The 25,811-nt window shown below is 40.9% G+C and overlaps 1 protein-coding gene across 3 annotated transcripts; it reads right to left on the reverse strand.

Annotated features, from left to right (window-relative positions):
* Nucleotides 1-1,574: 1,574 nt before the first annotated feature.
* Nucleotides 1,575-13,881, reverse strand: CCDC110 (coiled-coil domain containing 110). 3 transcript variants are annotated; one of them, XM_059049346.2, is made up of 7 exons: nucleotides 13,635-13,741; nucleotides 13,188-13,292; nucleotides 6,521-6,576; nucleotides 6,190-6,255; nucleotides 4,866-4,976; nucleotides 4,707-4,766; nucleotides 1,575-4,029 (listed from the first exon to the last, which is right to left on the reverse strand). In XM_059049346.2, the coding sequence occupies exons 1-7, from the start codon at nucleotides 13,642-13,644 to the stop codon at nucleotides 1,933-1,935; spliced, it is 2,505 nt and encodes an 834-aa protein (XP_058905329.1). In that variant the 5' UTR covers nucleotides 13,645-13,741; the 3' UTR covers nucleotides 1,575-1,932. The 3 variants fall into 3 exon arrangements, with proteins under 3 accessions (XP_058905329.1, XP_066878401.1, XP_066878400.1); XM_067022300.1 differs by having other exon boundaries at nucleotides 1,818-4,029; nucleotides 13,188-13,322; nucleotides 13,635-13,881; XM_067022299.1 differs by having other exon boundaries at nucleotides 1,818-4,029; nucleotides 13,188-13,325.
* Nucleotides 13,882-25,811: the final 11,930 nt, after the last annotated feature.

Below are 25,811 nucleotides of genomic sequence, written 5' to 3' on the forward strand. Positions count from 1 at the left end.
GACAATTTCAAACAGTCTAACATATGTGTTATTGCATCTCAGAAAGGAGCAGAGAGAAAAAGATTTAAAGAAATTATGGTTGAAAATTTCCAAGTGTGATGAAAATTATAAATCCACAAGTTGCCCAAAGAATCACAAGAACCCCAAATTATCAATGTCAGAATTGAAAGATGGGACATCACAGGTCCTCTAGACATTAAAAAGATAATAAGGAATATTATAAACAACTTTATGCCAATACACTTGAGAACTTATGTAAAATGTACAAATTCTTCAGAACAACAAATGATCAAACCTGATTCAAGAAGAAATAGAAAATCTGAATAGTTCTATGTCTATTAATGGGGTTGATTTTGCAGTGTAAAACCTTTCTATTTAGAAAACTCTAGGCTCTCTGGTGAATTATATTATGTATTTAGAAAGGAATAATATCAATAATACCAATTCTACACTAATCCTTTCAGAAAATAGAGGAGGAGGGAACACTCTCCTATTGGAAAACCTGACCTTATATTTTATGAGGCCACGATTTTCCTGACACCAAAATCAGATAAAGACATAAAAAGAAAATAATATAGATACCAATATCTTGAACATAGAAGCAGAAATCTTTAACAAAATATTGTCAAATTGAATCCAGAAGTATGTTAAAAGGATAATACATGATATCTGATGAAGTTTATCTCAGCAACTCAAGGTTGGTGTAATGTTTCAAAATTAATCAATGTAGTCACTATATTTACAGATTAAAGGGGGAAAACACAGGATCACCTCAACAAAATGCAGAAAAAGCATTTGACAAAATTCAGTAAGTTTCCAAGCAGTCTTGGAAGCTAGAGATAGTGTCTCTGCTGGAGCAAGGGCAGGTATTCTAACTGTCCTGTATAATGAAGGTAATGTTTCCATCTAGAGCAAAGGGCAGGCATGCTTACTCCACTCAGAAAAGTAATGGTTCCCTAAGCTCAGAGTTTTCTCTTGTAATGCAACCACTGTGTGACCCTTTTCATGTTGCGTGTAGGAACTGGGGCTTGGAGAACCCATGCGAAAGTGCTGTTACTCTGGCTTCTGCTATTGCTGTGAGCAACAAACTGTCCTTTATCTCTGACCCAGGAGTCTCATGTCTTCCGCTAGAACCCATGAAACTGTCAGGCTAACATATTAGCTTACAAGTTGGATAAAGTCTCAGAATGTTTACAGTTCTTGACAACATAAAAATATATACCTAATTCCAATTTCGAATTTAAAAAAAAACTAGTCTAATCAATTATAAGGTAATTGTAATCACATGTAAAAGTGAACTAAAAATTTTTTTGTTGAAAAAAGTACTTGGACAGGGCTTCCCTGGTGGCGCAGTGGTTGAGAGTCCGCCTGCCGATGCAGGGGACACGGGTTTGTGCCCCGGTCCGGGAAGATCCCACATGCTGCGGAGCGGCTGGGCCCTTGAGCCGTGGCCGTTGAGCCTGCGCGTCTGGAGCCTGTGCTCCGCAACGGGAGAGGCCACAGCAGTGAGAGGCCCGCGTACCGCAAAAAAAAAAAAAAAAAAAAAAAAAAAAAGTACTTGGACAAAGGATTTTGAAACATTGATTTTAGAAATTTATTTACATGGCTTGGATGGAAGCAATTGATACGTTTTACTTGGAATTGCTGGAAAAAAAGAAGAATTTTTTAAAAGGTTGGACTTCTAAGAGTATTGCAGAAAAATAATAATTTTAAAAAATCCCTGTTTGCTGCCAAAGTTGCTTTGGTCATATACAATGTATAGAAGTAGTATAATAAAATAACATGAATTTTATCAAAAGAGCAAAATCTCTAAATAATTCCACTATATAACAAATTGGATACAAATCTTACAAAACTGAATTGTACTCACCTACTTATTACTGTCCTCTGGCTAATGTCCGATAGGCTAAAAGAATCTTAAACATATTTCTACTAATCCACCACGATATACATACCTTTCAAATCAGGGGCTAAAGGCCTACTCCTAGGACTAGAGGTGTCTTCATAAATATCATAGATGTCAAAATGGAATTTCTCTCTTCTTGAAATGTAACCTATTTTTGATAGGTCAATATGATGATTATAGATTTTTTCACTTAGATTTAAATATGCTCTTTGAAGATTCCGCATCTCAAATTCCAAGGTATCCCTTTCATTCTCTATACTTCTTACATAGTTTTCTAAAAGTATTTTGTCTTCCTCAAGTCTACTGATGCTGTTTTCAAATGTTATACTTTCTTGACTATGGTTTTTTAGTTCTTCTTTTAGAATCTGATTATCAGTTTTAATTTCCATTAACATTTTTGATAACATTTCACATTCGTTGCCCATTTCTGACAAACTATTCTTATAAATACTTGCTTCTGATTTTGCATTTTTTATTTCTTGCAGAAAATTCTCTTTGGCGGTAGATTGGTATGTTTGAATATCCTCAATTTCTCTTTCCATCATTTCTCTTGCAGCAGTAGATTCTTGTAAGGTTGTTTCAAGATTAAGCTTTTCATTTTTAACTGTTTCTATTATTTGAAGAAGTGTCTGTTGTTCAGCTTTTGCCAATCTTTCTTTCTCTTTTAGCTGCATTATCTCTAGCTGGTTTTCTTTTCGTTCATTTTCAAGTGAGCCTTTTTCCTTTAGAAGCTGGTATGTTTTTTTCTCTAACGTTTCTTTTTCCTCTTGTATCAGTAGAATATTTGTTTTCATTGATTCCATTTCTGTGATCAGTAGTTTATTTTCATTATTGACGATGGCCATGTCACTTTGAGTTTTGTGTTCCTTACTTTTCAGTTGTTCTAATGTTTCTATCATTTGTTGCTTCTCCAAAGAAAGTTGACTATTTTTTTCCTGTAGGGTTTTATTTTGTCCTTGGAGAACATTATAGTTACTAATCATTTCTTTCAATTCTTTAAGACATTCTTTGCCATCTTCTTCTGTTTTAATTAACTTGGACTGAATAGTGTTCTTTTCTTCAACCAATGTCTTAAGTTGTTTTTCATACATTTCAATTTTCTGTATCAGAGATTGTGTGGTAAAGAAAAGAGGTTTAATTTTCGTTTTAAGGGTTAGGTTTTCATTCTCTAGTTTCATTACTTTTTTCTGTATCTGCATAGATTCTTTCAGGTAATTCTGTAAGTAATGAAATTTTGCTACACACTGCTCAGTAACAGAATTGACTTTGGATGTCTTCTCATTTTCAAATATTATTGATCCTTGTTTTACTGCAAATGGTTGTCTTTCTTTGTCTTTCATTGCATATTTTGTTGGGTCAAAGAATGCCAGTGTATGTCCTGGAACTCTGGAATGGAGTTTTAAATCTGCAATATTCTTGTCAGTGATAGGAATTTCTTTATTATTTTTTTCATTCTTTTCCCCCCTGTGTATTTCACTTTTAGATAGTTTTTTACATTTCCTACAAAAATTCACATGGAATTTTGACACTGTTTCCCTACATGGGAGTAATTTGTTTACTAGTGCCTCTAATTCCAAAATTCTCTTTGATTTTATATCTTCGTTTAAGTTACTTTCAATATTTTCTTCCTTAATAAAGTTAATTTTTTCCTTGTGAGTGGGGGGCAGGTCATAGTTACCATTCCTTGGAACACCTTGTAAAGTTCGCAGTTTGTTTGTAAGTGCCAGTTCCCTGTCATGTGACTTTTGAAGCTCTTCCTTCATTTGTTTGATAGAATGGCAAATATCATCTAAATTTTCACAAAATCCATGCTTGAGAAAAGGCACAGTAATTCTGGACTTGTCCACAGTTACCATATCAGCTTGAGATATCCCGTTTTGAGGTACATTAGGTAGGAAATTATAAAGGTTATTATAATTCTTCAAGTCAGAATTTTCTGAAGCTGAATTATCTGTCAAAGTTAATATGTCCTTGAAATGTATCTGGCATGAGATATTTATATCTTGAGAGAGACTGTTAACACTGTCACTACTGAATATTTCTTCTACTGAATGAAGAGCCCCAGGATCCTCAAAATGCTGAATTTTCTCCATAGAAAGGGTTTCTTCTTGATTCTCTGTAGGCTAGTAACAATAAAAATCACACTATAAATGTACTATCATTTGCTACATGACCAACAAATTAAGATAATATTGTGTGGAGGAATTGTTTATATTACAACCGGAATGAACATTTTATCCATTTCTGCAGCAAAGAGGCTGCTAAGTATGATTCATTTTCTCCAGAAAATCTACCGTTATTTTGAGATCTGTAACTCTGGTCTTCACAATTTGCTTAGAAATTGCACTTATTTCCTTAGGGGGTGAGATAGAAGGGCCAACTCCTCAATTCCAGAAATACAAATTCAGCATTTCTCAAGAGACCATCATAGATAGGTGGGGAAGAGAGAAGCAATTGTTCAAAGGGAAGTTTAAGGAAAATGAAAATTTCTACTTCTGGGCTATTTGTCAACTTTAGCTTGTCTTCCTAATTTCAAGTGCATCTAGGGCTGTGACTCTTCACAGAGAAAGTGTGAAGTTGTAATAAGTATAGACACAGTGACTCTAGTTTGGCCCTGTTTTAGAGAACTCACTCTAGGTGTAAGTCAGTCCTAGAAGTAGAAAAACTCAAAGTGGACAGAAAAACTGCAGTGTATTTCAGTTTACTTGGGAATCTTTAGGTATATGGACTAAGTCAAATGCTCCTCACACGCTCTCCTAAGAGAAACAAGAAAATTGCAGAAGTACAGAGGTAAACGCACATCTTTTAGGGTTTTCAGGACAGGAGTTTCCTTATTTTCATCTTTGGCAATCCAGTCGCCCTGTGAAGAAGGGGAGAATGTAAAGGTGAGGGTAAACTGGTTGTAGTAACATTTCTGAAGTACCTAAACATAGGAATGATTTTGTACTGAAACACATACCAAAGCTTTTTCATTGCGTGTGCTGAATACTTGATTTTTTTCTGAGCTAAACTGTGGGTTTTCTACTTCACCAATACTTTTGTTCAATATTTCACTGATTTCAGACTGCACCTTTAAAAGAGAAATTAAGAATGTCAGACTTTGATTTCACATTTATAAAGTTATGAATGTACAAGGATAATAGATATTATAATTGAAAGATACCTTTAAATTTCCTATGCATATTCTTTTCCATCATATAAAATAAAAATTAAATTTATTGTAATCTGTCATTGAAGGAATCTTTAAGAAACATATGTCTTTACTACATGATTATACAATCAGAAAGACTTAATTTAGGAAAACAATAAAATCTTATGGATTAAAATAATTTTAGATGTTTGATTTTTACATTGTTGAATAAGTCAGAGGTCTTTGATCTCTGTCATCAGAATGGAATCTATTCTGTCAGCCTCGGGAGGATTTTAGCTTCTCTTCCCATTTCCCTGCGGCTGCCTCAAGAATATCAGGATGAAGTTTATATTGGGTCTTTAGCGACCGTGCGTCGTGTCATGTACCCCCAGGATCCATGCCCTATCCTTCTGTTAACCCTACCCCTTACTTCTGGATAAAGTCCATGTGCCTTTGGTGATACAGATCCCTCCTCAACCTCCAAAGGGTGGGGGGCATGTGACCCAGAGCTAACCAGCCAGAGCGGTGCCCCCCTCTGAACAGTGATTGCTTCAGGCACTGCATTGTGGGGCTGTCAGAGTCAGGCCAAGAGCTCAGTACACGCTGTTAAGAGAGAAAAGCATGGTCTCGTCTCTGTCCAACTGGAATCTGGAAGGATAAGGGCCGGAACTTCTAGCAACCCTTTTGCTACCCCATGGAGTCTGAGAACACGTTACTGTCAAAAGCAGAACCAGGATAGGGAGTGAGGCGGGTTCCCTGATGACGTGAGTCCTGATCATAGGGGTGAAGCCATCCCCAAGTGAACTGTTCCTATAGGGTTTGCATTACTAGAGCTAATAAAGCACACTTTTCCCCTAGTCAGTTTGACTTCGATTTTATATCACTTATAATGAGAGTCCCTATTTGTAGACTATATATAGGTAGCACTTTAAACATATGTTTAAAAAAAAAATCAGTGAGTGTTATTTCTTTTGGCTCACATGCAAATGCAAGTATAACAGAATGTAGTTTCCTGCCAATTTTGTGTCTAGAATAGGTTGTGGCCTTATTACATTCAGTATCAACGAATCGGTTGGCTAGTGATCATCAGCTTCCAAGTGTGTGATGGTATTCTATGTTTGGATATTTTCTATGTAAATTAGAAGAAACATACCAGGCTAACATTCTGCAGAGTCTGTATTCGGAGAGCCTGAAATGATTCCAGCTGATGCTGAAGGGCCTATAACAAAATTACACAAGGTATGAAATTGAACATTTTTAGGTGAACACACATTTTGTTACAATTAAAAAAAAAAATCCCCCAAAGTTGCCTGTTACAAGGATCCTGTGAGGGTCAGGTGACACATTCTCCATCATTCTTGCTCTCTCTCCAGTGCATTTTGATGAAGACTTTTGTGGAAAACCCGTATATATTTAGGAAGTATTCTGCGAAAGATCAGACTTTACACAGATTTTTCTGAGAAAATAAAATGAAATATACTCACTTTCAGTGCTGATTGTGGTTGGATTTGATTTTCTGATTCTGTTATGCAGCTGTATTCTAAAAAGTAAAATTGAAAAACTACATGATTTAATTCTTAAGTGTTATTTTTTTTTTTTTTTTTTTTTTTTGCGGTATGCGGGCCTCTCACTGTTGTGGCCTCTCCCGTTGCGGAGCACAGGCTCCGGACGCACAGGCTCAGCGGCCATGGCTCACGGGCTTAGTTGCTCCGCGGCATGTGGGATCTTCCCGGACCAGGGCACGAACCCGTGTCTCCTGCATCGGCAGGCGGACTCTCAACCACTGCGCCACCAGGGAAGCCCTTAAGTGTTATTTTTAAACAATGTTAATGGAAAGCAGTCTCCTAGCTTTCCTGGATGGTGAGGCAAAGAGATAATGAGACGATTGATGTTCCCATTAAGAAAAACCCGAAGCTAGCTGCATGGTGAATTTAAGAGATAATTCTCATCTGACTTACAGTACTGCACCTACTTAAGGTGGTAATAGTGGTTTTACTTTTGTAATAAACCCTTAACTTGTAACACCAAAATGAGAACTCTCAGGAACTCAGATAACTTTGTTTCTGGGATATAAACTATATTTTTTGGTAAAAAAATTAACCATTCTTATGTTAAGGGAGACCCTTGGCAAAGTCCTTTATAGGTCTCAGTACCTGTGCAACAGCCATGTGATATTTTTCTTCCTTAACATGGAAAGCAATTTGCGGTAATAGAACATAATTTTTGTTGTGCTCTTAAGCAAAGTGCTATAAGGGTCCGTGCGTTCCTTCCTAGAAAACAGATTTTAGATCTGCAATAGGGGAGAGACTATATAACGTTTGCAAATTTCCTGACATACATTCCTCTTTTTCCCCAAATATTAAGCTACTTGCTTTGTAAATTTTTATTAAAAAAAATTAAAAACCATGTCCTGACTGAAATGAGAGTTGCGTTAGAATTTGCCCCAGGCTGACAATTTCTGCTGTAAGGGAAGGTTTTTAAAGAAGTCAGCGCATCTCCTTTGGAATGGCAGTCTGCCAGATGTTATAGCATCTGGTTGCAAAGTATACTTCCTTCCACCCGGTCCTGGTGTGGCCCTCATCACTGAGAGAGCTGCTGTGGTTCAGAGCCTGGAGCCATTTGGCCAGTTGAATCCCAGCTTCATCACAGGGCAGGGACGGACTGTGTGTGGGGGCTGAGCAGGGGGGCATTAATGAGTGTCTTCAGGATTCTGGCTTCCTTTATCGCCTCTGAAAGTCACAGGAAGTTATGAGCCAGGCTATAGATGATAGCCTTGCCAGAATCATCTGTTTTTATCTTTGGCCTCCACTCTCCAATTTTATGTCCTGACGGGGTACCCCCTTCCTTCTCCAGGTACTGCTGGTGAAGTTTGTTTGTTTTTAAATTAATTTATTTATTTATGGCTGTGTTGGGTCTTAGTTTCTGTGCGAGGGCTTCCTCTAGTTGCGGCGAGCGGGGGCCACTCTTCATTGCGGCGCGCGGGCCTCTCACTATCGCGGCCTCTCCCGTTGCAGAGCACAGGCTCCAGACGCGCAGGCTCAGTAGTTGTGGCTCACGGGCCCAGCCGCTCCACGGCATGTGGGATCCTCCCAGACCAGGGCTCGAACCCGTGTCCCCTGCATTAGCAGGCAGATGCTCAACCACTGCGCCGCCAGGGAAGCCCGCTGGTGAAGTTTTTGCTGGTGTTCCGGCAGGTTTTTTTTTGTTCATGTCCTTTTGTAGTGGGGGAGGAAGGTCTGGGATCTTCTTTGGCTCTAAAATCTCTACCTGAAAGTCTAGAATAATTTTGATAAGTTCACGATTTGGCCTTAAATATCGTTTCATGTTCAAGTGGTTCATTCCTTCAATAATATCCCACATTCAGATTTTGAGTGTCTATGACGTGGTGTGCTCCACTGTAGTTACTATGGACACAGCAATGAACAGATCAGCCGGAGCTCCTGTTCTCAGTATCCCTACCTTCTGAAAACAGCAAACAGGAAAAAAAGCAAAGATATAAACATGATACTTCCAAATAGTGATAAATAACACAAAGAAAATAGGCTACTGTGACAGTGAGGGGGGATGAGGACAGCAGTGGGGAGGGTGGTGGGAAAAGGCCTATCTGGTATTTTGTGGCTTCAGCCAAGACTCGTACGTAAGTAGAAGGGGCCAGCCGTGTGGACATCTGTAGGAAGAGATTCAGCGCAGAGGAAACCGCACGGTCCTGAAGCAGAGCCCGTGTTAACCTGTGTTTGGAAGAGAAAGAAAGCCCATGTGGATGCAGCTTCCTGAGCAGATGGGAGCACGGTGTGCTAAGAGTTCAGGGGGAGATGGGGGTGAGGTTAGAGAGAAGCTGGCAGGCCATCCTGAGGGGTTTGGCTTTTATTTTAAGAGAAATGAGAAGCTCTGGGGGGTTTCCGTCACGAGAATGATTTGATTTGACTAAAAACATTATAGGACACTCTCCTGCATGATGATGGATTAGAAGGTAGCAGTCGCAGGGCTATTGGAATAATCCAAGGGAGAGACAAAGGTACCTCAGACTAGCAAGGCAGTGGGGGAAATGGAGAAAAATAGGTGGATTCAAAATATGTTTTTGAGATGAAGCATTGCTGGAGGATTAGATGTGGCCAGTGTCGAGGAAGGAAAGGTGACTCCTAGGTTTTTAGTGGCAGCAGGTGGACGAATGATGATGCCATTTGCTGAAATGGAAAAGAGCAGGGGAGGAACATATTTTAGGGGAAACTCGTTTAGGTCTGTTAAAGTTAAGTTTTCTGCTGGACATCAAAGTGGAGATCTCAACAGGCAGCTGGATAGTCCAGGCTCTGGCTCAGGGGAGTGGTTATGAGTACTGTATTTGGGAAATATGGGCCCTGCTGCTGGCCTAGACAGGGGCACTTTCTGTGCAGTGAGCAGCTCAGAACCCCAGATGAAGTGGCTCGAGGGGAGATGGAACGTGAAGGTTCGTGGGCAACGCTTTCTGGCTTTACTGTGGCAGGGGATAAGATGCCTGGTGGGGGTAGGGGTTTTTGGAAGAGATGTGAAGGTTAAGAAGAATTTTTTTTTTTAACCATGAGAGAGTCTAATCTGCCTGCTTACTGTGGGAATCATATAGTGGAAATGGAGGAGAAGAAGAATTCTGGAGAATGAGGAAGGCTGATGGCCAAAGTTGAGTACTTGAGAACTCCAGGAGAGGTGCCTGGAATTCTCAAGTACCTGGAATTTCTGGAGGAAATGACCTGTGATTGAGCAGGGACAGTCCTTCCATTGAAGTGGGGGACAGCAGAGAATATGGAACACAGGCGGTAGGTTAGCAAAGTTTAAGGTTGAAGGTCAGGGAGTTTGGGCCTGATTGCTTCTATTTTTGTCATATAGTTTGAGGTCATGTTACACGTTGGGAGTAGTGGTGAGAGGTGTTGGAGATTTGAGGAAACCAGAAGAGTGGAATAGTTCTTGGACAGGGCTTGCAAAAGCATTTACTGGGGAAATAAAGTAACTTTTCCAAATAGCATTGAGATCCATGGTATGACTCAGAAGTGAGTGTTTTTCTCCAGCAAAGTTCATATGATTCAGTGAAGATACAGAGTAGGCAGAGGGTTGGATTCATCTATTTTTAAAAGCTATGAAAATAACTTTTTTTCTTATGAGTTTCAGAGACATTGGCTACTACTTATTCCCAAAGGGAATATAATTTTAAAATTCATCAGTACTTAAAGAAACACATAGGATTATGTGATTCTAGAACTGGAAGGGAAATTATCAGTGAAGCACAGGAGAGGGAACACAGTCACAGGTCACCATTTATTAAGTCCTTACTAAATGTACAATATTGGGAAGTATTTAGACTAAGTAAGAGGATATGGTGCCAGCCCTGAAGAAGCTTATACTGTATTCAGAGTGCAAGAAATATTATTCAGATTATATTCAACTTAAGTTCTCTAGCTGTTTCGTATTTAAGTGTCAAAATTTAAAAACAAGATAGTTATCAGCAGGATGACTTTTGAGGTAGTTAAGGTAAAGATATAGGGAATTTATTCTGAAGCCTGCAGAAGATTATGTCATATTCAATGTATAGAGAAAGTTTTAAGGGCATACCTGTAGCTAACAGAGCAGGGAGAACAAATGAGTTTTAAAAATGCAACGTGGTAACGATTCTATATAGGATGTTAGACACTCTGTAGTCAACGCCTTTTAATTCTCAGGTTCAAATACTGAGTTTTGCTGTGACAATTCACACTCACTCCTAGAAGTAACTGTTTTATTGAAGCCTTGTGAGCTGTTCTACCCAAGCCTTCATTCATTCATCTAACAACTATTTTTAAGCACCTGCTATGTATCAAGTACTGTCCAAGGTGCTGGGGATCCTACAGTGAACAAAATTTGCAAAATCCCTGCCCATGTGAGGGGAACAAAGGATATTGTGCGTAAGATGGGAGCAAATCCTCTGGTGAATAGTAAGGCACACAGCAGGGGAGTGTGCATATCTGCACGAGGCTTTGTTATGGGAGCTATGGAGCCAGGCTGCCTGAGCTTGAATCCTGGCTTTGCCACATGCTCACTGTGAGGGATCAGTGTCTCGTTTGTAGGTAAGGCCTTCCACAGTGCATGGCACACAGTAAATGCTCAAGGAAAATTTACTCTCTTACTGTAGCAGCAAGGGTATTATCAATATGATGATGATCTGGTAAATTTAAAATTTCTAATAGAGAGGGAAGGGAGGGATGACTGCTCAGATTCTCCAGTGCTTCCCATTTTGCTCAGAATAAAACCCCACATCCTTACATGGACTCACCAAGCCCAGCACCCTCCCTGAACCCTTCTCCTACCCTCCTCCTCGCTCATTCTGGTCCCGTCACCAGCTGATCCCCCCACGCGCCAGGCATCCTCCCACCTGGGGACCTTTGCAGCTGCTGTTCTCTCTGCCTGGGACGTTCTTTCCCCGGAGATCTGCACTGACTACTCCTTTACCTCCTTCAGGTCTTTGCTCAGATGTCATCTGCTGAGTGAGGTCTCCTACCATCCTACTTGAAATAAAATTGCACCCTCCCCACCCACCTCTGACACTCCATATATATACTTCACGCCATATACTAACTCCCTCTTCTTTTAAAATCAGAGACCTGAGAAATATATACGAGCTTGTAATGCGGCATTATTTATGTAAATCATGTCAGTGTTCTGTTGGTCAGTGCCCAGCAAATGGAGGATCACTTGGTGACCATGACGTGTAGCTAAGAGAACAGAAAGTGGGGAGGGCACAAGGTCACACCTCCTAGTTTTGCCTTGAGCTGTAAGCAGGAAGTCCCTGCCAGCCTTGGTGGTGCCTAACTTAGAATATCTCTCACCGATTGAGTCCCTGCCCTTATACCCGCCACGCTCTAGCAAGAGAGACTGTAACTCTCGCACAAGCATAGGTGCTATTTTGTATGTAACTTCATTTGCCGTGAACGCTGGCATTTTTTCTCCAGAGCTTTCCATCTCACTCACATTAGAGAACACACGGTCTTGCCACATTAAGCTCCCTCAGTCTCTTCTGACTTTAAACACTCTCTCTCGATATGGAGCTGTCTCCGTGTCTAAACTCTCTGTGAGGGCTTTCTGCCCCACTCAGGGCTTCCTGTCGCCCCTCCTGTTGCACAGGGATGCCTGCCTGGCCTCATGCAGGCGGGCGGGGCGCAGAAGAGCAGAGAAGGGGCAGGTCAGTGCACTGCCCTGCGGCCTCTACTGAGGTGTGGCTTATCCTCGTGGTCACTGGGCATCCAGTTGTCTTGTGTCTTTTGTCTGCCGGGTGTGGCTGCTCCAGCGTTTTTTAGAGCCCTTGACAAGGCCGTTGTGAAGGTCCCCGGTTTATGGAGGTGGACAAACCCCAACCTGACCTCAGGTCTCGGGCTCACCACTTGTCGCAGCACCTCTGCGTCTGGATTGCCCACGTGTCCCGCGTGGCTTGTGGGCAACTGTAGGATCCCAACGTGGCCCCTCAGTTTAGATACCGCCTTCCGCCCACGGCGCTCTGCTCCTTCCCTGGAGTCTCACACGAACACCAGGCCCCTCCTTCAGCTTCTCTCAAGGAAGCGAGACTCCAGCTTCAGTGTGCTCAGATCCTCCACACATCTTAGTCATGGCTTATGTGGAACTTGAAAACTGCAGCTTTTTAATGATTTCAGACATCCTCCCTATACAGTATCCTGTAGTCCACAAATATTTACTATAAAATTATTTCTTTTGGGAAAAAATAGGTATCTTTTTAGTGACTGTCCAAAAAATCAGCAATTCTTATTTGGTATTCAGAGAAGCAGTACAGTGTAGCACGGAGGTTAAGGCCCGGACCCTGGAGCTACCCTGCTGAATTCTGGCTCTGTCAGTTGCTGCCTGCGGACCTTGGGGAGTTGGTTAGCCTCTCTGTGCCTCAGTTTCCTCACTTGTAATATGAGGAGCATGGTAGCACCTACTTCATAGGGTTGTTCTGAGGGTTGAATGAGTTGATACATTTAAGTGCTCAGAACAACATCCAGCACAAAGTAAATGTCCCGTGTTAGTTATTACTAGAATCTTACGAGTAGCTACCGGAAGCACACCAGTTGGGCCAGTGGATTTAGGTAACGTACTAGTTGCCTATAGTGAAAGGCAGAAACATCCCTGCCATCGCAGCCTTGGCCTGGGAGGTTTTACCTGTTTCACTGCCACCATTTTCCTTTACCCCCTCAGAGGAATTTAGGATCTTGGGTGCTGAAAGGAGAACGCAGTCAACCTCCTCCTCTTCCTCGGGATGCTTTTCTGTAACAGAACAGCACGCGGCTTTTGGTTCTGCTGGGAGAAAGGAGGCGAGGCGTGGGGATTCGGGACGCGGGCGCGCAGAGCGGCCACCGGAGGGCGCGCTGGGGCCACGCCGCGGCGGCGGGCCGGGCTGCTCCAAGGCTGGAAGTAGGGCAGGCGCGGGGACGCAGGCGGTGCTTTCCTCCCGGGGCGGGCGGAGGTGTGCGGCTCGTCTAGATCTGCACTCCAGGCGGGAGCCGCCCCGCGGGGGAAGGAGCCGGGACGGGGGGAGGCGGCGCTCCCCACCACGCGTCCACTTCCCAGGGCGTCCCCTCCCAGGGCAGCCCCCGGCCCGGCTCTTACCCGGGCTCATCTCTGCTGCTCAAGCTCCCTTTCCAACCGCCTTCTCCTCTCCCAGGCAGTCTGCTCGGTTGCTTCCCGCCGGGGCAGCTCGTTGCTTGGTAACGGGGTGGCCGTGACACTGCGAGCAGCAGTGGGGCGCGCGCGAGGGTGGGGGTGGGGAGGAGGAAGGTGCGCGCCGGGGGCCGGGGTGCAGTACGCCCTCCCCGCCGGAGCGGCGCCCGCGTCAGCTGCGTGCTACCTTTGTTGTGCCTCCAGGGCCCAGCGACAGTCTCACTAGGGTGTGTCAGCCCCCCAGGCCCCACCCCTGCCGCTCCCCTGCTGACCTAGAACTTGATCTTGATCAGACTCTGATTTAACACAGCACCTGTTGGACCCAAGCTGTGTGGAGAAAGGGGAATGTCTGGAGACACGCAGACCCCTAGGAACTTCCCCCGCACCCCCTTTCTGATCGCCATTTCATTGTTTTATTCTGTTCTATTCCTCTTTTTTTTTTTTTTTTTTTATAAATTTATTTATTTTTGGCTGTGTCTTTGTTTCTGTGCGAGGGCTTTCTCCAGTTGTGGCGAGTGGGGTCCACTCTTCATCGCGGTGCGCGGGCCTCTCACTGTCACGGCCTCTCCCGTTGCGGAGCACAGGCTCCAGACGCGCAGGCTCAGTAGTTGTGGCTCACGGGCTTAGTTGCTCCGCGGCATGTGAGATCTTCCCGGAGCAGGGCTCGAACCCGTGTCCCCTGCATTGGCAGGCGGATTTTTAACCACTGCGCCACCAGGGAAGCCCTGTTCTATTCCTCCTGTTTCAACCCATCGGTCGAAGTAGTTGCAGCGTTTGGGGATTTGAACGGTCCGAGACGATTCTTGTGAAAAGGACGTCTGTTTGCTGTGGTTAAAAGAAGACCCCTGTTTCCGATAATGAACTTTCAATAACCGTGTGTGGCGCCGGTCTTCATATGTAGAGCATGCTCCTTTCCCGTGCGCCTGGGCAAACCGCTGGCAAAAGATGAGTGTTGCGTCGGAAGCTGGGACTTGTCCAACTGAGGGCTGGTTGGCGAGGCCACAGTCTATCCCTGGGCCCATCTGGAAATGGAGATCTTTAAGTAAAAGTTTTAAATGAGTGTATATTATTATTTTGCGATAACAACCGTTACAGATAGAATATAAAATAATTGAACATTCAGATTTTAAGTCACAATAAGGAATTTAAAGTCATGATGACATAACTTATATAATAGTTATGTGGCTTGCTTTCATGGAAATGAAATTCTTTATCAGAGGTTCAATGTTTACTTGCTGTAATTTCTTGTTTCTTAGCCTATAGAAATGGTCTCTAGAAATTTCGACAGTCTTGTGTTGTAGAAAATTTCAACAAATTGTAATTTTGAGAACTTAGGTTCTCCATTGATGATTGATATTGACAAAGTTAATTTTTTCAGAAGAGCTACGAAAGTTTTCATCAATGTGTCTGTTAAATTACTATTCTGAATAAATTACAGTATTTTGAAGGGAGAATGTAGATAAAAAAGCATTACATTTTAGTAAGTTAACTTCCATACTAATGAAATTTCCATAACAGATAAGAAATTACTATAAAATATTCTATTTTATGTAACATATTTTAATATGTAATACCCTGATAATTAACATAATGTAATATTCTATAATAACTAATTTGGCTATGTAATATTTGTGAATTATGATGGCAAATGTATACAGAGAAGTTACCTGTGGATTTAAATGAGAGGATTCAGCCACACCATTTAGCACAGAATATAAAAAGCAGATGATAAGAGCTATAATATCAAAAACTCAAACTTAGCCAGTGTGCTAATTTCAATAGAGACCTACTCTAATTTTAAGATACTTCCCAATCAGTTCATCAGTTAGAGAAGCAGTTCTTTACTTAGAAGGTCAGTTGATTTTAGATGTTAGGTCAACAAGATCTTTTGATTATCAAACTCATTTCTCTTTAGTAAACTAAATCATATATGTGTATTCTCAGGATAGGAATAATATATTTGTCAGAAAATTATTGTAATTAATATATAAAAAGCCCATCTTTGGAGCCAACAAAGATAATAAATTTTTAAAATGTCTTTAGTAATTACAGTGTCTACGACATGAATGACATCCCCTCAGAAAAGGCCCCATGTTAGGGCCTCACATCAACAGTTGCACATGGAGACCCTGTTCGTTGGTGAAAGAGAAACTGGAAGGGTAGGAAGAGAACATGAACCCCCAGAATAGGGGTGGATGGTGGACGCATCATTTCATTTGTGAATGTATGTCGAGGGAAGTCTTTTCTGATTACTCATGGCCACTTAAAACCGTTGTCACCAATCGCAGCCTGCTTGAAACTCCCTCCATTCTGAACTTTGCAGGTAACGGTGACTCGGTGGCTTGCCGTCTCTGAGCATGAGTTTACTTATCTCCACAACGGGCCAGGATTGCCGTAAAGGGTCCTACTGCAGTAGGTTCAGTAGTTGCATAGGAGGCTGCCAGTGATGGCAGCTCTAGACCCCAGAGTCTCAGGTGAGATTCCATTTACAGTGCTGACATTTTTTCCTGTGATTCATCCTTATTTAAAAAAAATTGACACTTCAGTTGAAAAAGATTCAACTACTTTAGCTCAAATCCGGGAACACATTATATTTTAAAGAGATAGTTTGTGTTGTGCATCCACTTTGTGATGAACATGCCAAAATTCAAAAAATAAAAGAGTTTATGAGTTTCTCAGTCAATGCACATTTATATGGCCTATAAAATGTAAAGTCCTCATTACGTTTTATTTATTAAATTATTTTTTGAGAAATTTAAAAATGATGGAATATGCAAAGAATGCTATAATTAACCCTTTGCTTCCATCTCCCAGAATTAACAGTTATAATTATATTGGCATATTTGATTTGTATTTAGAAAAAATAATCACATAGGATGGAACTCCCCACCACTTGCTTTTCTGTTTCTTCTTCCCTACATTCCTCCCATAAGAAACCATTGTCATGAATTTAGGGTATAATTTTACAGTCCATTCTTATATTTTGATACTAATTATAATGAGTAATAGAGATGATTGCCCTTGTTTCTTTTAAAGTTTTTCATAAATGGTATCATAGTTTACGTTTTATTCTGCAGCTTGCTCTTTTTCTTCAACAAATATGTTTTTTAGGTCTATGCATTTTTAAAGAATAGATCTTTAATTCAATTGTAAAAATCGACTTGAGATACCTTTCAGTTCTTCCAGTGTTTTTGCCCTTTTGGTCTCCATTATGTTTTAAATTTTGAAATGAGATCACCAACTTATAATAAAGTTGGAAGTATAGTCTGATACATATTTCATTTTCTCCTGAGCCATTAAGAGTGAGTTGTTGACATGTTGTCCCGTCACTTCCGAATACTTTGATGTGTATCTTGTAAGGACACTCCAACATGAGTACAATACAGCCATTAAAGTCTGGAAATTAGCAATGATACATTACTGCTATCGAATCCTCAGACCCCACTAAAGTTTGACCAGTTCTTCCAATAGTGTCCTTTACAGCAAAGGGATCCAGTCCAACATGTTGCTTTACATGTAGTTGTCATGACATGTCTCTTTACTCAGAGTCTCATGGACCCAGAGTTGCCTGTTTTATTCAGTGGGTTAGAATGGATTATCTTCTGTTGCTGACATGATTTATATTGTTGCTTAAATTTCCCTAATTGGGTCAGTGGGAGTGTCTCTAGCTGGCCTCTGCGTACTTTTGACACATCTCCTTCATTACTAGGGCACTTTTTAATTTGCTTGACACAGTCAGATATTTCAGGCTTATCCTGTATTTTCCCTGCCCTAGCCCTGAAATCAGCCATTTCTCCGAGGAGTCTTGGTTTCTTTTAGAGGAGAATGGTATTTAGAAGCCGGGATGTGAGTGCTAAGTTGCTATCTAGGTGTAGCTGCTCCCAGCCCATCTTAGTAGATAGAGCAAGGGAATGTCTGCCTGGGTATGTATATACATATACACAAGCACACATGCACATTCGCATCCACGTTTATTTATCTATGCTGAGAACCTGAGTTCACAGTGCCTCCAGTTCCAGCGCAACATCACAGTGCTCTTTCTAGTTTTCTCCCCTTCCAGATGAGAAAGTTGACTTCCATTATCCCCCTTACATTTACTTATATGCTCTCTCATGCCAGTCTTTCACCGTCACCCCCACGTGGATGCCCTCGTTATCCCACTTGGCTTCCAGTACTCTGTATCGCCCCTTCCCAACTCCGCCGAGACCCTGAACCCCATGCGGGGCCTCCCCTCCACCTAGACACACTTCTCATCCCTTTGGGCTCTGTCACTGTAGGCTGGGCCTCCTCTCTGTGGAGAAGACCTTCACGTCCTCCCTGCCTCTGGCACCGGCACCACCCAGTCCCATGCAGGGCCACCCTCCCCACCCTGCTCGAGCTCTGACTGCTGATGCCAGTGTTCCCACCCGTGCGGATGCTTTCTCTTCCCACCTTGGGATGGGACACCCAAAGCCTGCTTTTGCAAGGTCATGAGATGATTCTTCCATGCTTTTTTTTTTCCTTCTAAAAGCTTTATTGTTTTACCTTTCATTTTTAGACTCGCTGTGTATCTGGAATTGATTTTTATATAGCGTGTGAGGTAGGTGTCAATATCCATTTTCATATGCCTATCCAATTGACCCATCGTTTATTGTAAAGAATGTGATTTTCCATACCAGCTATATATTTTAATATATTTTACAATGTGTTTTTCTTTGGTGTGCTCATATTCTACTAATCTTGAACCTAAAGTTCCTCATTGCCAAGTTGCTAAAGTCAGGTAAAGTGATTATTTGCTTACCCAGCATACAGACTAGAATTAGATAAAAGGCATAGTAGGGTGAAATTTCCTTTAGACAGCAGAAACGGGGAAAACCCCTGGCTCTCTGAGCTTCTCTGTTGAGCACGCAGTGTTTTCTATAGCACTCAGGTTTTCAGTACAGAGAAGTGAAGGCTCAGTGATATTCAGAAGAATCTGGCAAAAATTTGCATTACACTTGCCCGGCCCTACCTCATTGTTCCTGCTCCGGTGACATTGAATGGGTTCATTATCCCATTTGAAATTGGTAAACAAAGTTGAGAATTAAAACACTTACTCAGGCGGATGTTCAATTTTCTCCCTCCCTAATGTAATAATTCCCCCCCCACCCCCAAATTAAGTTTTTGGTGAAATATTCTTGCTTTTACTTAATGGTGTTGAGAACTGTGGAATTTTATGGAAAAAAGTTATTTTCCAGATTTGTGTGGGGAAAACTGAAACATGGGGAGGTTTACGAACTTTTCAAAAACTCTCTTAACTGGTCAGTGCTAGACTTTCTGATTCTGGAACCCTGGTTTTGCCCAAATCAGTTTATTTTGATGTTTTGTCCCCCATAACAAGTTATAATTTTATGAGATAGGACAATATTTCATCTAAATTTTCCAAAAGTATAAAGGAGGTATAAATATTAGTGCTAGAAACCAAGAGTTCCTATTTCCTGATACGGTGTCACATATCACCTGTACTACTTTCTCAGTGTGGTGAGATTGTTTCTATTTCATTCGACATCATATCAGATAGACAGTGGAGCATTTTCTGTCACGGGGTATGCTTTACTCTGGCCACACATGTCAGTCAGTCCAGCAACTGCCCTGAAAAAATCTGATTTATTTTTTTATCGTGAAGTTCATTGCTAAAGGTTGGAATTAAAATCTGTACTGCCAATCTTTTTTAAAAAAAACTGTGAGTCACAATATTTCAGAGTCTTCAAAGAGTAGCTCTTCTTAGAGAATCCATTTTCACCTGTTGACTAACAGCTGCACATTCAAGAATCTGGAACAAATTCAAGAGCTTGAACAAAAACAAGCTAGTCAAATCTATTCTTAGCAATTGATGACCAGACTAAAATACTTCTGGGTTTTTCAGCTTCAGGAGATCTTTTTTAAAACCTGAGATCACAAAGCTATCATTAATCATAGCTGAGATCTATAGTAGTATGAAAAAGTGACCAAACCACTCCTAAAACATAACAAATTTGAGCAGTTGTCATAAGGTTAGTGCTTTGGTCAGAGAGGGGACCTATGTGCTGGTGACTTAGGACTCTTGGATGGGTAGTGGGCCTTCAACAGCTTAAAGGCTTGGTGCCACAGCCAGCTTTAAGTTTCTTTTAGAGTTAATTTTAACCTGATTTCATCTGTATAGGAGAATGAACCCCACAACTCACTAAGAATAACCATAAGCTTTGGCTCTTAGGAAGTTGGCTGCAGCCTTAAGGGGACTTATTAATACGATCCACTGCAGTGGGGATACTAAGAAAGTGGAGTCCATCTACCTGTATGAAGTTTGGTGTGCTCAGGGATATAGGCAGAGGAACATCAAGGGAGCTTGAGAAGGAATAGATGTTAGGGAAAGAGAGATTTCTGGGCTGGTGTAGAGTACTTGAGCATGCTTGCAGGCTGAGAAGAGTCAGTGACACAGAAAGAATGAGTGGGAAAAATAAGTTGGAAAGAGAACTTGAGGAATAGAGTGATGGAGATGAGTTGGACCAAGAAGAAAGAGGGATGAACAGTCTCTTTGAACATGGGAATGTTTGGCTGTTCTATAGAGACGATAATATAGAACTTTCCTCCCTCTGACCAAGGCAGAAGCGATGGGGAATGTACTTTCTCTGGACTGAGGCACGTTGGTCAGATAAGTGCTCTGTTTGTGAAGCTTATCGAGGCTACGTAGGTGTTTATTGGTTTGAATAAATATAGCGGTCGGAGTCTCAGTAGCTTCTTGTAGACTTTAATTCAGCTCGCAGTATGTGACCTTCTTCTTAATGCTAAGCTGCTTTATGCTTTTTAGATACCGAAGGAGCTGCACTAACTCAGGTCACTTGATCACACATTAATAATAGGAGTTCGTTTCCCTTGCTAGAATGTGTGCTTCCGATGGAGCTAATGAATTTGCAATGATAAATTCATATTCCTTGCTTGATTTCAACTGTGAGCTATGACATGAGTCAGAGATGGTATCCGTGACCATGGAACAGAATGAAACTTCTAAATTGAACCAAGAGCCTGGCCACACTGACAGCATGCCTTCACTAAATTGAATGTCTAGCCAGTTAACACCAATAAAGACAATGTCAAGAACAGATCAGTGACTTTTTGAGCTGGTAGAAGTCTCAGGGGTCATCCAGTCCGTTTCCCTCATTCTGCAGAAAAGAAGTCGAAGCCCAGTGAGTCCAGTCTTTATCCAGAGCTATTTTCATGACAGTCTTCTTACTTACGCTTTACTTAATCATATCGGGACTTAATATTTTTTTATTATGCCACACTACCTTTTTCTAGCACTCACGGAAGAAATGATTTTTATTATAAAGAGAACAAACATAGACTGTAAGTAAACATCGATGTAAATAAAATAATAACAATAGAGAATTATAACAATGTCTAGGATTCATAGATTTAAAGATTTCCAAGCCGTTTGACTTATTACTGGGGAATATTAGTGAGGTTAAATGCTGTTTTTTTTCCCCTACTTGTTTGGTCCTGTACCAAAGTTAAACTCTCTGAAACTTTTCCTCATCTATAAAATATTTAGTTGGCAAAGTTGTAAGGAAAAAATTACATTTGAATGTGACCAATATTATGTCAAGAATTTTGTAAGCATTCAATTAAAAAATATATATATACTAAATAAAATAGATGTAGGCAGTTGAGGAACCTTAGTTTTCTTTCTATAAGATTATAATATAGAATATTGCCAGTGAGTCTTTGGTGGGGACAGGTTGCTTGTGAACTCAGGCTTTTAAAATTGTCCTCCGGGCTTCCCTGGTGGCGCAGTGGTTGAGAATCCGCCTGCCGATGCAGGAGACATGGGTTCGTGCCCCGGTCCGGGAAGATCCCACATGCCGTGGAGCGGCTGGGCCGGTGAGCCATGGCCGCTGCGCCTGCGCGCCCGCAGCCTGTGCTCCGCAACGGGAGAGGCCACAACAGTGAGAGGCCCGCGTACCGCAAAAAAAAAAAAAAATTGTCCTCCTCAAATGAAGAAAAGTTCCGGTGGACTTCCTGAACCTGATCTTTCTTAGTGTGAAAAGTCCATTCTCCTGGGATCACCACGGATAGGAATCTAGTTCTGTGACTCTTCCAATTTGACACTTCTGTGCTCATTGTGATTGGACCCGGATTTCCAACACCAAAGAACAATTAGAAGGAATAAAGCCACCATTTTGAATCTAGGATTAAACAGTGAAAAGTATACAGAATAATAGTTAGGTGCTTACTTACGTATTACTTGCTAGGAAATTTGTTAGATCTTTTGATACGAATTATCTTGATTTAATCCTTATAACAAACCGGTAAAGTAGGGATTATTGTCCTAATTTTATGGTTGATGAAACTGAGGTCTGGAGAGATGTCATGATTTCCCTATACCTTACAGCTAGGAGATTATGGAGCTTGGTTTCAGCTCAGCTCTGCCTGTGTCCAAAGCTCATTTTTGTAACCACCAAGCTCTAATACCTGGAGTAAGTTACACTGAAATGGAATCTAGGTGATAATTTTTACAAAGCTTACTGAGGGCTTTGTTTTCCCTTGAAAGCCTTATAATCATCTTAAACTAAAAGCTCCTAAATCTCTTGTGCAGAGATAATGTGAGGCCGTCTAGAGCATGGATTTGGAAGCCAGGCCACCTGCGGTCAAATTCTGGCTCCGTCATTTACTACAGGAGCAACCTTAGATAACCTCTTTGTGTTTCAGTTTCCTCAACTGTAATATGGGAAGAAAAAGAGGACCCACCTCACAGGGCTGCTGTGAAGATTGGATGAATTAATATCGTTAAAGCACTTAGGACACTGCTTGGTACATAGTAAGAGCGATGGAAGTGCTGGCTATTGCTATTGTATCAGCAATGATCAAGCATTTTCCGGAAAAGGAAAGTGAAGCATCTAAATAAGAATGAACATTCCTACCCTTGTTGTTTCTTTTGCTCCTCTGCATTTCTAGTCTTAGGACACTATCTAACAGATTAGTGACAAATACATATTTATATCCATAAAGTTCTTTTAAAAAATAACAACATTGTTGAGATATAATTCACATACCACATAATTCACTCATTTGAAGTGTGATTCTATGATATGTAGCATATTCACAGAATCGTGCAAACTCAGTTGAAGACTCTTCGGTCTAGAAGAGGCTACAAGACCCCCGGTGCTAAATTTACTCAAACCAGTAAACACCTACGCACCCTCGGTGAGATTCACAAACTCAGCACTTATCTGACCTAAGTGCCTTGTTTCAGAGAAACTGCATTCCCCATTGCTTTGGCCTTGGTCAGAGGCAGGAAAGCTCTCTATTTCCTCTACAGATCGGCCAAACCTTCCCAAGGTCCAAGAGACTGTGAGTCCCCCTGTCTTCTTCTTGGTCCAGATTATGCCTATTACTCTATTCCTCAAGCTCTCTTTCTAACTTTTTTTTTTCTATATCTAGAATTCCTACCCTTGCAGGCATTCCTTTAGATTAAACGGCTGTCTCCAGAACAAAACACAAGTATTAGACATAAAAGGGGCAGTAGAAAATTATTAGTACTTGTTAGCAGGAATTAGCCTTTTCCTTTGGCTGGCAGAGCAAGCATTAATCTGAGGATTGGGTTCAAGGACAGTATTCAAGAGGAGGAATGAGAAGGTTTGGAGCAAGAAGCAGTGTTCTGGAAGGGTCATGGTTGGGAGCTTTGGGAACTTGGAGAGCGGCATCTGGAGCCCAGATGTGTGAAGGGGCAGGCAGGGCAGCATGTGCAGCTGTGTGTGGCATAATTGGTACACAACGCAGGCTCTTGCCTGTGACGTTGGTAGCATAACCCTGGTGTTTTAGTGAACCACAGATATATGTGCACTTTGGCATTTATACACGTGATGAGTAATTCACACACCTGTGTTTTTCACCCCCCTCTACTTCAGAAAAGGAGATGGAATGGGAATTTGGTCTCATGAGAGGTAGTTCTGAAACTCACAACATAATTTTGCTCTTGGTACAGAAATAATGACTTGTATGTACTCCTTCGCCAGATGAATAGTTGAATAAATAAATGAATGGAGTAATTTTCAACCCAAACAAATACTTGACATTTTACATCTTAATTTTAAATCTATATGCTTAATACTTATGATTGGGGTAGCAATTGGGTTTTAAGAGCAGCTCTTGTATTATTCTTTGGATAATGGAATTGTGCTGTGGGTTTTTCATAAGTTGAGGTGTGCTGACGTGCCTTATTCTTAGAGGAAGGAAAACATGTTGTTAGACATTCTCTGCATACTTGGACAAACTTTTGAGGTAATTCAGAAGATAATGTTAATATCTCATTTTATGTTCTTCTGATGCGAGCAGTGATAAATAGTACCACAGAATTTGAAAGAAAGAAATTATGATAAAGCAACCACTTCTTCTAGTTGCTTTGTTTTAAACTTAATTGCATGAAACATTCTAATTAGCTTGAAAATGTCAATTTGTAAATATAGCCAACGCATTCACAAATCCATTTTGTTGTTGTGGCTCGTATTCAACATCTCTTACTTGGTAGGCGCTCCACTAAATATTTATTGAGTACTCTACAACATGAATAGAAGCTGAAGACGATTATCTTGAAATAGTCGTGTAGATCAGGTAAATGGTTTATTTACTTCAATTATCTGAATACCCTCAATCTGTCTCCAATTTTCTTTCTTTTATGCTTAAGATTCAGATGGCACAGCATTAAAAAAAAAAAAAAAACATTAGGCCATGATGACAGGATAATACAGAATAATGGTTGTAAGGAGTAGTTTCCCAGGACTGAAATAAATCTGTTCAAAGGACAACTTGAGAAACCCAAAGCTCCATTCTGCCTATCTTGGGATATTCCTGTGATGGACAGACTTTAGATTAGCTTATGTAGCGATAATCTAAACTGTTTGCATGTCACATTAGCCATTAGCTTTACCTTTGCTTACACAGGTGCAAGTGTATGTGATAACTAGAACTGTTTTCCACTCAAACAGTCGTCCTATTGGTAGAGAGTGTAGCAACTCTGTTCTGTATTTACTCTGAAAAAACAGCAGTTTAGTTAATCACGAGTCCAAAGTTTATAGATGCCCAGTTCTGTCATGGATCATTTCATTGCTCACTGCTAGCTTTAATAAGCTTATAAATATAAAAACAGTGACCGCTCTGCTTTCTAAGAAGACATGGTGTTCTGAGAGCTAAATAAAAACTAGTTGGCATCCTTTGTTGATGGCATGAATTCCTATATAAGACCTGGTGTGAATTCATTATTGAAGGACAAAATGCTAGTATGGGGGAAATACTGTTATTTGTTTGCTTTTTAAACAAAGTTTTAAATCCCTTCCATTTTAACATTGCTATTTTCACCCTGTACATTACATATTTTAAAACGATTTTTATATTGCACTCATTTCTAGTGATTAATTCTGTCATAAATTCCTCTATATGTTTAAATTTCTAGATTTAATCATCAAAAGAATAAAAATAATGAACACGCAATTTTAGAGTATGCTTCACAAGCCTTAGTCACGGAGACTGAATTAACAGCTTTGAGCCCTACCTTTCCTGAATTTCAGATTAGAACTATACTACTACTTTTTTTCAAACTGTACTACTTTTTTTTTCTCATTACTGAACATCTGAACTTAAGAAGTTCATTATGTACTCTACTACATATAAAATATGTAAAATATAATTTTAAGGAAAATATTGTCTGATATCCAACATCAAATGTACATTAATGTACAGTATAATGTCTAATCTACACTTTCCTTCTCACGAGTCTTTCATTCTTATTTAACTTCTTTTTAGTGTGGTACACACACCTTCAACGGCACTTCCTGACTCCAGAGATGCCGTTTGACCTTCTCCCGATAACACCAGGCAGGCTTCCGCTGACAAGTGCCTTGGGCGTGTGAGGGGGAGGGGCAGAGAGGGGACACAGAGGGGATTAAGTGCTTTTCAGGCAGCTTGTATGTGATCCTCCTTATCATAACTCTCCCTTTATACCCTAGTCCAGAAATACCTGGTGCTGTCAACTCCCATGCTGTTTCAAGATGCTGGAGAGTAAATTGGGTTGGTTTTCAGTTTTCTCCCTTGCTGCTTTGGATTTTAACTTTCTCAGGTTTCCTAAGTCAATTACCA

The sequence above is a fragment of the Kogia breviceps genome, chromosome 20 (assembly GCF_026419965.1).
Source record: "Kogia breviceps isolate mKogBre1 chromosome 20, mKogBre1 haplotype 1, whole genome shotgun sequence".
In the NCBI taxonomy this organism is placed as follows: Eukaryota; Metazoa; Chordata; class Mammalia; order Artiodactyla; family Physeteridae; genus Kogia; species Kogia breviceps.

What these genes read in the sequence shown, in the direction of transcription:
- CCDC110 (XM_067022299.1), bottom strand. An exon ending in CACGCAATGAAAAAGCTTTG is followed by an intron (nt 4,767 to 4,865) that starts GTATGTGTTTCA and finishes CCTTCTTCACAG; the next exon opens with GGCGACTGGATTGCCAAAGA. An exon ending in TCCTGAAAACCCTAAAAGAT is followed by an intron (nt 4,030 to 4,706) that starts GTGCGTTTACCT and finishes TATTGTTACTAG; the next exon opens with CCTACAGAGAATCAAGAAGA.